The sequence below is a fragment of the Euprymna scolopes genome, chromosome 19 (genome assembly GCF_053919585.1).
Source record: "Euprymna scolopes isolate OS-2025 chromosome 19, ASM5391958v1, whole genome shotgun sequence".
NCBI lineage: Eukaryota > Metazoa > Mollusca > Cephalopoda > Sepiida > Sepiolidae > Euprymna > Euprymna scolopes.
The window spans coordinates 108,202,572-108,214,623 of record NC_136500.1 but is presented as its reverse complement, the minus strand read 5'-3'; the positions used below and the strand labels follow the sequence as shown (position 1 = coordinate 108,214,623).

Here is a 12,052-nt window from a genome sequence, read left to right as displayed (position 1 = left end):
ATAAGTAATCAAAGAGCAAATTTCTTGCCTGTCATTTTGAAAGCTATCTTGAGAAACATGGAGAGATAACTATAGAATAATTCAAATATTTTAGATTTAGGTGGTAATGCCTATGAATTCCTACTAATTGCTTGAAAATGATTTTCTTTGTAAAAGTAAAACTACTTGATCAATTTAAATGATTTTTAAAATGATATTTTTGTTTTACCACAGGTACATCGTGCAAATTTTTCTTTTTTTATTTGGGTGAATTCTGGGCAAGAACCAATTATTTACCTTCAATTTCATCTTTTCAAAAGTCCAACAAAATGTATTGTGAGAAAAAGCATTGGAAACAATTGAAAATATCTCTAAAATACCATTGAATTGATAGATCTTATTATATATGATGGATGATTATCTGAGATAAAAAAAAAAATCAATGAAGATGTTCTCTACTTTGTAAAATAATTCTAGCTGATACGTATATGTTTGCGGAACTGATGATGTTGTGTGCTTGCTTTGCACCATGCATACTTCATCTGTTTTAGATGGTGAAAAATGAAACACAAAAAAAAAACAGAAAAAGAAACACAAAAATGATGAAATGAAACACCAATAACTGAATGGTGAATAAGAATTGGTGAAAGGAATGCAATAATTTAAGTGATTAAAGATAGAAAGGAGGAAAAGAGAGCATTTATTATGACATCACAATGTATTCTGATATACTTTATATCGATTTTCACAGTAAAAAGATTTTACTATAATAATAGATCTCCTATCTTACCCTCTCTATTTCACCATTTTCTGTGTGTGCATATATATAGAGAGAGGGAGAAATGTACAGCATAATCGCATTGACACTGGTTCTCATCAGATCACCAAAGTTAAGAAACGTTGAGGCTGGTTAGTATCAGATGGGTGACTATTTGGAAATTGTAGGCGCTGTATGTGCTCTCTGCTTATCTCGGCATTTGTTGCCAGTCGTCCTGTATTTCACTTGCCACTGGTATTCAACAATGTCGAATCAGGAGAGTTGTGGTTGGAGATTGCGCAACTCTTGCCACATAAATTTCACGCGCAGGCACCTCTTTGTGGGTATCCATAGTCTTTCAAAGACTGAAGGAGCCTCTGCATTGTGTGTGTGTGTGTATGTATGTATGTATATATATATATATATATATATATATATATATATATATTATATGTGTGTGTGTGTGCTCATGGATGTGTAACAACATATAACTGCTTATGTAAAAAAAAAATATATATATATATATATATATGAGCAAACAGTTAATAAAATATGTTAAAAAACACTTTGAAATGAGTTAAAAACATATTTAATCTGAAAAGGAAACACTAGATAAATGGATAGTCCTTAATCCGCGGATTTCGAAGAAATACTTTCCTTCTCATCAGAGGGTAGGAATTAGCAAAATGTGGGATTGGATTTTGCATACAGAAGTATTTGATGAAACAAGAAAGTCAAAGATCTTACTTGAAAACAAAAAAAAAATACATATATATATATATTTTTTTTTTTTTTTTACTTTTTTATAGTTGTAATAGTATTTAACAGATATAAAAAGTACTGACCAAGGAGTCATGGGTGATCTTTTTTTTTTTTTACAATTAAAATAGTTTTACTTTTTTCTCATTTTGCATTGAAACATTTTCATATTACTATACTTCCATTCTAATTAAGAATTATAAATAGTTGCGATATAAAGTTATTTAGCATAATTGAGGTTGGTCAAATGATTGAACCAAAAATGGTTATGTAATAGAAATATATTTAAGCATTTGCATGAAATATATCAAATTGAAACCAACTATTTTGCACTCTAGGTCTGACTCGCTGCATACAATTACATACGGTGGTAAAGATTTGCGGATGGTATTAAAGAACCATAGTCATCTGGCTCACCCTTTTGCTATCACATTGTTTGGCGACTTTTTATACTGGACAGACTGGAAATCAAACCATATTGTCAGTGTAAGTATTATTATTGTTGAAAAAGATATTTCTATTATATTCTGAGTCATGTACAATCCAGCATACAATGTTCATTAGACGTCAATTAATTCGAGATAATAGTAACATTTATTAAATATATGAGGATAAAATACCTGGTACACCATAAAATGAATAAAGAAAAACAATTTTATTTTACTTGAGTCACCAAAGGCCACTCAAGGATAAGGGTTAATGAATGTAAGATGGTTGTGTAGTAATTGTAAATTGAGTAGAATTTGATTATTTATGTGGACTGTTGAACATGAACTTGTTTACATTGGATTTGAAGGCTACCATGTTGCATTCAACCAGGAAGCAAGCCAGCAGAACAGTGTTCCACAGGAGGGTAGTTCTGGGAAGGAAACTTTGTTCATGGAATTTGCGTTTAGATTTAGGCACAGATAGAGAGTGGGGAAATTGTTTTCATAATTAAACACAAGAAAAAAAATCAAATAAGAGGTTGACCGACTTCATTTAGACTAACAAACATTTTCAGAAAAAAAAGGTCCAAATGGAACCGGTCAATCTCTCATTTGATTTTTATTTCTACCCCGGCTTGTTTGATATATATATTCATTCATCCAGAGACACTGTTTCACTGTATCACAGCTCTTCAGTGAGGCTAGACTAGCAAATACTTCCAGCCAGAATTGAAACTAGGAAACAGTCAGTACTTTTAACCATTACATTATTTTGCTGCTGCTAAGATGGATATGCAAAATTACAATGACTAAATATTGTCCAAATGCCTAAGCTCTATTTGTTTACACACAGAGCATTGCTTTATACACTAGCAGAAGTTTATTTCACTCCCCAATAAGCTCAACCCAAGATAGGGAGCATTTATAGTCATTCACAGACAGACGGTTGAAATGTTAAATATAAATGTTTGTATTTTATTCCTCGTTTGTTGTCATATAGAAATATAAAATATCTTTAAAAAAAAAAAAGTCTGATTTTAAGGAGTTGTTTACAATTGTATCAAGAACTTTGCATAAGGGACGTTCTTGAGTTGTTAGGTGGAAAAAGGATGATTGGGGAAGGAGATTAGCAGAAGGTTGATAGGAAGATGACTGCCTTTTGCATGAATCAGAGGTTAATACCAGCTTGAAAACTAGGACCATATTCTGTTAAGATAAAGTTGATGATAGTTGCCTCCAGATAATTTGTCCACCAAGAGTAATACCTTTTCAGTCAATTCATTTGGCAGATGATTGACATATAGGAGAAACAGAACTTGACCCAAAATGAATTCTTTGCATGCCTGTGCGGCTATGGAGAAATTTGTGAGAGAACAAAATAATCATGTTAGAAAGTTAATTTCTTATTAATATCGAGTATCTGAATACAAACTCAGAAAAATTCTTCAAAAATTTGTTTTGGAACAAAAATTGAATTAGTCTAATAACAAATGTTATTAGACTAATTCAATTAATTGTATCAATTTTATCAGCAAAATATTGAATGATTTTTGTTTTAATCCAGGCCAACAAATTTAATGGAACCAATGCAACAGTTATTCATAAAACAGAAACTCAACCATTTGATATCCATGTCTTACATCCCAAAAGACAACCTTGGGGTAAGTAAAATATCTATGGAATTCACTTTTCTTTTATTACATGTCACTGTAATATTGTTTACTAGTATTTTGATATCAAAATGTTTTTGCGACACTATTAGATTGTTTTTATTTTTCCAAAAATATAAATCATCTGAATAATCCTTAAATTTATCTTAAAATTTTGATTCATTCTTTCGTTCTAATTAATTACAAATCAATTTTGTTATGAAATAAATTTTCATTGATTTTTTTTTTTCTTATTCAAAAATTTTTTAAGACTATGCATTATTGAAAATGAGATAAATACTTTAACATGAAACCAAACATTGTAAAACCAATATTAGTATAAAAAATAATCATAAACATTACTATTATATTTAATTTAATAATATTATAGTAGTAGATTATAATATGAAAAAAGAAGTAGATTGTGTAGATAAAAAAAGAAAGCTATCTTTTTAAAATCAATGTGTTTGTTTACTGAAAACATGTAAATCTATACAATTATAAAACTCAAATGACCTTGTAATGGGTGTTGTAACCCAACATCCGGTTTACGACTTCCAGTTGCGCATGCATACATAAACAAATAATCAACGTGACAATAAAACGTATTGTTTTACTGTGTACGTTTTCAGATTCCCAATTGTTTCTTCTTTTTTTTTCACATTTAAATTATCCAAATAAACAATTTCTTTCAGCACTTTTTTTTTTTTACATCGTTTAAGTTATTTTAACGCAATTTTCTTACAAAAAATCTACTTTAACCCGTTGACAACCATAAGAGCATTTTACAACAGCGATTTAACCACCGCCTTCATTTTTAAAAAAAATTTTCTCCACTTTTTAATACACCTTTCAACCCTGAAAATGTTTTTTTTAATTTGTATTACAAATAAATAATCAACGCAACAATAAAACGTATTGTTTTACTGTGTACGTTTTCAGTGTCCCAATTGTTTTTTTTTCGTGTTTAAATTAAGATATATCAAAATTTGAATTTAACTTTAAGTATTATGGTATCTGTTCAGTGCATATTTACCTATAAGTACGGCAAACTACTTATAATTCGATGGCTGTAAGTTTTTTTTTTTTTTTCAAAAATAAACAATTATAAACAGAACGACTCAGAAATCTATCTATCTATTCTTTTTTCATTTTAATATACTTTCATAGAAATGTTTCTGTTATGTCACAAAAAATTATTTTCTTTCCGGCACAAGTGTCACGCTCATACATTAATATAACATACCGACCCAACGGGTCACGGGTAGTCTAGTATTTGTATAAAAATCTATAAAAAATCTGGCCTTTTGACATCACATCCTTTTATTAGCTATATCCATAGGTCAGTCCTAATAAACGTTTTCTTATTCTTACCCTTGAAATGTAATTAGTTTTGTTAATTTCCATAATTTTAAGAATATTTTATTTGTGATGTATAAAATAATAAAAAAGAAATAAAATTTGATGCAAAAAACAAGCAAACAAATTTTTCAAAGAAGGTGAGCTCCCTCTACTTGGCTAGAAAACGTCTTTCACCTGTATTCTATATGGATATAATACCACCATTTACCCTTGCATGCAACATCTTTGCTGGAATACCAACCACTAGCTTCTCCCTCTTGGACAAGGTTCCAAAAGAGAGCCTCAAATTTAATAGGTCCCACACTGTCTACCATACTCCAGCCCCTGTCCAATCACCCCAGTGTTGCATCTTTGTACTTGTTTTACAAGTACTTTGATGAACTTCTGCACTTGTGCCTGCTTAGTTTAAATAGCCCTGATCAATCTTGTATCAATCCTTTAATGCCTGAATAGCCTCTTTTCTTAAGCGGCTTGTCTTTGAAATTCTCTGCCTGCTCTCTATTACCAACAAGCAAAAATTTAGATGTAATGTGCACAAACATCTTGCTGCATAACTCCTCACTTAAGATGTCCCTATTAATCTGGACCCTTATATGCCCATTACATCTCAGTTGCAATATGCTTTGTTTGGAGTGAATTTAAGTAAAAAATAAAACTTGTTATCTAAGTTCTCAGCCATTCTTTCAACATAGCTATACCATTGAAATTTCCTGTTCTGCACACATCTTCCTACAATGTCTTAATTTAATCTTTCTCTGAGGTCATCAGATCAAACCTGGTCTTCAGTCCCACATTACACACCCATCATATCATTCTCATATGATTTCTCTCCATGCAACACATATCTTCAACTTTCATTGACCTCAGCTCGTTTCACCATCATCACATTATGTACACATGCCTGATGGACTCTTCACTTAGTCAACCATTATAATTCCCTGTTGGTTTGTAAAGGCAAAAATTCCCTGAACTTACTCCATCTATTCCTTCTGCTGGCAACCATACTAGTACTCGCTTTACCCTCTGCTTCGTTCGTATCATCAAGATAACAAAACTTGTGTTCTGAGATTTTATAGTTTTGTATTTAATCTTTTTAAGAATTCCAAAAGGGAAATAATTAGAAAATAAGGGAGGTTACTCGTGGTTAGTTATTATTGTTTTTTTGTTTTTTTTTCCAGCCCCTAATCCATGTGGAACTAACAATGGTGGATGTTCTCACCTGTGTCTCCTTAATCATGGAGGAACATCGACTTGTCATTGCCCGTACCTTACAAAACTGAAGTCTGACAATAAGACATGTGAAGGTAAGAAATAATTCTAGTGGAGAACAAAATTTAGATTTGCTTTGAATTATGGAATAATAAATCATATAAAACCTAAAAAAACAAAAATGTTTGCAAATGGGACAAAATGAGAATGGAAGACTGAAAAGGAAGCATTGATCATTAGATTGTTTTTTTTTTTACTTTTTATTTACTTTTTATTTACTTTCTTTAAAATTTATACAGACCAATTTTCAAGAGTTTTTCATTCTTTCTTGCCACAAGGGGAGGGGTAGTACTTTTGAATTGTCTCCAGCCTTCAAACCAATATCTATACCATATATTTTCAATTCTTACTAATTTTTTATATGAACTGATTTCAAATTTATCATGTGAGAAAATGTAGAAGTGATTTCCCTACAAAAGAAAATATAACTTTCTGTAACTTGTTTTCTGCATAATCAAATTTTAACAATCATGCTTCATCATATTAGTGTGATTAGGGATGCCTTAGCTTTTCATCATCTTGGTGGTTCAGCCATGTACAGCATGCCACTCTTCATAACACGTCCTGTATACTAAGAAGTGCAATAAACCAAGAAAAACTTGACTCCGTAGCACAAGGAGTGATATGACTATATCAAACTTGACTAATGTCAACTCCTTGGATGAGACTGCATGGAGAACAGACATGAAACATTGCCTAGTGTTGCCCACTCTGGAGTCTGGGACACTTGTAACAGGCAAAATACCAAAACTGCATGAAGGAGAATTTAAAATTTATATCGTTTTCATTCCTTAAAAAAAAAAACAATTTCTTTTTAAAATTTAGAAATAATATCTAATAGCAATCACAGGTTTATTTAATAAATCAGTCTTTTAAAATTCAACATTAGTTGAATGATCTTACGAAAAAAAATCTATAATGAATCTGCTTTTATTAGTAATTAATATATATATGGACTTGATTATCTGTAGAGAATCATATGTTAGGGAAAAATGGTTTGGAATACTAAATTATTTCAAGAAACACAGAACTAAATAATGGGTAACCATGTGAGCCTCCTTTTTGCATGGCTATCTAAAAACTAAATTATTCAAAGTTCTAAGAATACATTATACAACACACAGGCTGGTGTTTGAGTTGCTGGAATACAAAAAAAAGTATGTCTTTTGTAGTCATTTATCCCATGCAAATTGCAGCCAAAGAGACAATGCAACATGGCAATAATTTGATTAGATGTAAGCAACTAAAAATTTCAGAACTAATAAGAAATATCCAACACAATTAAAATTCTGATTATACTTTATTATCAACACTAGATATCTCTACACTGTATTACATATGATGCACTGAAGTCATTTTAGTTTTGAATTTTTGTTTGCATATTTTTTAAACTTATACAGAAAAAGAAATGATGTTCTTTTGTAAGGGAGACAACTCTTTTTATATCGATTTTACAAAATACTTTTTAAATTCTTTAATAAAAAACACATGAATTATTCCCTTTGCTGATTTTAGATTATAATTTAAAAATGTTTCCTTATTACCAATTTTATGAGGATATATGAATTTAAAAAAAATTCTAGTGGAGCATGTTATTAAAGTAGTGTCAAGAACATGGAACAACAATAACAAATGTTATGAACTAGTCAGAATTAAAGTGTGATCTGTCAGTTTAAGTGCTATTTTAAAACCTTACAAGATAACATTTATACATAATATTGCAACAAGAGTATTACCATTAATTCAGTTTTTTTTTTGTTTTTTTTTCACTTCTACAATCTTAGCAATGAATAATTTGATTGACAGTTTGAAGAATATCATGTTGATAATGTTTATCTTTCATTCCAATTTTTAAATAATTTATTTATGAATTTTTGTAATTTTTTTTTTTTTTTTTTTCAGAAATTCCCAACTTTCTGTTGTTTGCTTCTGTTGGTGTTCTTCTTGGAGTGCAACTTGAGGATGCTCATTATAATGTGATGCCAGCCATCACAGTACCACATGTCGGCACACCTTCTGTTGTTGACTTTGATCTTTCAACACAACAAATCTATTGGGCTGACAAAGTACGCAATGTCATCAGTAGCGCAAACCTCACCAATATGGGGTCACATTCTGTCATTATCTCTGGTCAGTATATGCACTATAAATCATTCTCTTTATTATCATTGTAGTGTAGAAGCATATTTATTCTTTGTTATTCTTATATAGAAGTAAAGAATCTTATTTTGTCATCTAATTTATATGTGTTAAGAGTGTTAACAGAAATACATAAAAACTAGATGGCAGCACACTAAAAAGGAGTCACTCTTTCTCAAAATGCTCACAGAGACATTAAAGAAATATTACAGAATGGTAGAACTAATAAAGAGTGAGAGGGACAAGAGAGGTACATTTGTGGTTAAGCAGAGATAGGTGATTTCTCTAGTTAATTATAAATTACAGCTAATTAGAACAAGTAAAACATTTTTTTTTCAAACATAACTTAATCCCAGAACTAAAATATATTTTAGCATGCATGTTATTAAATCATATAGGAAAAACTCCTTAACGAGACAACCACTGATCAACTCAGATTTACTCTAATAATAAAGATCAAAATAATACTTTTCACTCTCATGTCGGATATCAAGACGTGAGAATTACTGTATAGTAATGAAAAGGTTAAAATTACAAATTAATGTTATGACTATGTTCTGATCATTTTTAATGTAAATATGAGGAAATAGGAAACAAAATGAAAAGAAATTAAACTTCATAACATGAAATCCTTAAAGTATTAGTAATTTTTCTTTCACATGAACAATTTATTATTGCTATTATCATATGCTTTGTTGAACCATGGAAATAAAACTTGTATATTTTTTACTGAAATATTTATTCATTGTTGCCTTTCTTTTGTTTAGGTCTGGAGAATCCTGAAGGATTTGCCATTGACTGGCTGTCTGGCAATATGTATTTCACTTCGTATGGAGTATCATTTGGCAGAATTTCTGTGGCCAGATTAAATGGTGCCTTCAGAACTGTTCTTGTTCAACATGGCCTGGAACAACCACGGGCTCTTGCTTTACACCCGATCATGGGGTGAGTTTTTCAAAAAACAAAACTTTTGTACAAATCTGTTGATTACATAAAAATAGAATTAGAAATCATTAATATGAGGCATTATTTGTTAAAATGTGTTTTTTTTTCTAATCATGTACAGGATGGTCTTAGATCTTAGTTTTGCTATAAAATATCAGCAGTGGAGAAACGATACAGCAATAAAAGAAAAGAAAAATCTTTGATTCAGTTTATTCATTTCCATTGACATTGACACACATGAAGGGTATGTGTATGTGATTTTTGTGCTGCAAAATGATGCAACACCATGATTGGTTTGACAGTTTACAATGATTTGCTCTGCTGATTGTTCCTTTATCATTATTTGCTTTTTAGTAAAAGTTACAAAACTTTTGCTTCATTCTGTATATTGGATTTTTTTGTGAAAATTGCTGTTTCTCATATCTTAGGTAAATATTTCTATATATTTAATCATATATATTACAAAAAATCTGTTTTTAATGAAATGTAGTTCACCATAGACACGGACGGCAGAGTAAAAATTAAAAATTTTCAATGTTTCAAATTAAAAAAAAACATCTTTGAGAAATTTAACATAGCTATAAAAAATGTTGTATGATTTCAGATAAACAGACACCAAATTTCAGTTATAATTTTCAGCGTGTATGTTTTTATTTATTTGTGAACTGTTATCCTCATCTTCATAGTTGTTGTTTCATCACATTTCGGCCAAATCATCCTCTGGCCTTCTTCAGATGATTAACCATGACAGGATAGGAATGCGGAGTCTCGTAACTATATCCCCAGTAATTACTGTCTTCCATAGTTATTGTTGTCTTCCACAGTTATTGTTGTCTTCCACAGTTATTGTTGTCTTCCATAGTTATGGTTGTCTTCCATAGTTATGGTTGTCTTCCATAGTTATTGTTGTCTCACTACATTTTTGGCCATTTCCTATCCCGTCATGGTTAATCGCTTGAAAGCCAGAGGTTGAGTTGCCGAAACATGGTGAAACAACAACAACTATGAGGATAACAGTCCACAAACAAATAAATACACAAATTACTCATCTCAAAGAATTAAAAAAAAAAAACAAATTATATATAATGTATGTTTGGAGAAAATGCTAAAATTGTGCATATTTTCTCAACCATAAAATTACATTAGTCAATAAAAATGATTTATGATTACTGTTTCCACTTCACTTCCTGTTCTTTCGTTTTTAAATTTTTACAGTGACTTTTGTTTATTAAATAGTTAGGCGAAAGTACAGAATATGTAAAAGAAGCCCCCCTCCCCTCCCCATGTTAAGTGCTTTTTTAAATAACATTATTATTTAGAAAAAAATATTCCTAACATCAGAACGGGCAACTGGAGGTGAAATGGAAACAATAATCATAAATATATTAAAAAAAATAATAAGTGTAAAAAATCTTATGTTATGAATGAATTTACTATCCTTTCTTATTGATTGTGATGATTTAAAAACTCTACTGAACTGTTTTTCCCTTTTGTTTTACAGAAAAATGTTCTGGTTAGATGGTAAAACTTCCCAAACTATTATTAAGACAGCAACCATGGATGGAAGGGAGATAAAGACAGTTCTTGCAGAAGCCAATATTACGAGTAAGCATTTAAGCAACTTGTTTTAACAAGATTGTTTTTATTTCCTTTTAAAGAGTAAATCTATTTTCTTGCTATACACATAAAAAGTAAGATTTATTTATAAATGTTTTTCAAATTATCTGAAAAATTTTAACAAGTTTTAACATTTCAAAAAGAAACTTATTTAAGAAGTTTCTTTTTGAAATGTTGAAACTTATCAAAATTTTTGTAACTATATTAGAAAAATCATCCATTCAGCTCGTTTAATCAGAAAAAAAGTATATTTGCAAAGCCAGTTGAATATATAAAAAAATAAGATTCAAAACTAGTCATTCTGATCCCTATATCTCCCTCCTCTCCCCCTCTCTCTTTTCTCCCTCTCTCGCATGCACACGTTTTTCTTTCTTTCCCTCTTGATGACAGGTTAAATAATTTTATTTTCTTTTGTTTCTAATAGACTAATGTAGGTTTTTATTCTTTTCTTGATGGCATTCAACTAAACAGAAAGAAAGAGAAGGAAAGAGTGAGAGAGAAATGGTGAGGGGATCAAACAACAGGAACCATAAGAAATAGGCACTTAGGATTTATTTTTCAAACATAACCCAATAACATAATCTGTATATATAATGTAGTTATATTCATGTGTGTGCGTACAGTTCTCCTACAGCCCACACCACTGGACCAATCATGATCAAACTCAGCATGATGATGGTCCCCCACCTAGGGATTGTGCATACTATTTTCCAAGGCAAAGGTCAAGGTTATAGCCTATGTAAGACCACTGGACTGATCATAACCAAACCTGAAATAATGATGGTCTCCGACCTAGGAATAGTGCACACCATTTTTCAAGGTCATGGTCAAAGGTTAAGGTCATGGTCAAAGGTTAAGGTCATATTTGGTGCAGCTCTTACACTTGCTGCAAGGGTGTCCACGAAGTGGGTACCTGAGCATACAGTAAAATCTTGCGCAAAGCGCAGGTATCCTTGCTAGTATTTATAATATTTTTTATATAATTAAAATATATAAGATAAAAGCCTTAAGGAAATAAACGTTGATTAAGTGAAATAAAAACTAATCTTGTTTAAGTTTGTTTAGCAATGAAAGGAGCATAATTCAATACTAAATAAAATGATGTTGCTTATTGTCACACAAACAAAAATCTGCTTTGGTGAACTAAG

At 30.6% G+C, this 12,052-nt stretch overlaps 1 protein-coding gene across 5 annotated transcripts in view; it reads left to right on the top strand.

Annotated features, from left to right (window-relative positions):
* Nucleotides 1-12,052, top strand: part of LOC145239869 (prolow-density lipoprotein receptor-related protein 1-like) — a 520,067-nt gene that overhangs the window by 376,021 nt on the left and 131,994 nt on the right. For all 5 annotated transcript variants that reach the window (XR_013862384.1, XM_080103450.1, XM_080103451.1 and 2 more), the window contains exons 31-36: nt 1,834-1,981; nt 3,488-3,584; nt 6,113-6,238; nt 8,106-8,333; nt 9,110-9,287; nt 10,789-10,892. Coding sequence is in view for 4 of the 5 variants with exons in the window: in XM_080103450.1 (XP_079959576.1) it covers nt 1,834-1,981; nt 3,488-3,584; nt 6,113-6,238; nt 8,106-8,333; nt 9,110-9,287; nt 10,789-10,892 (881 nt within the window). In the remaining variant the exon portion in view is untranslated. The remainder of the gene's footprint in view (nt 1-1,833; nt 1,982-3,487; nt 3,585-6,112; nt 6,239-8,105; nt 8,334-9,109; nt 9,288-10,788; nt 10,893-12,052) is intronic.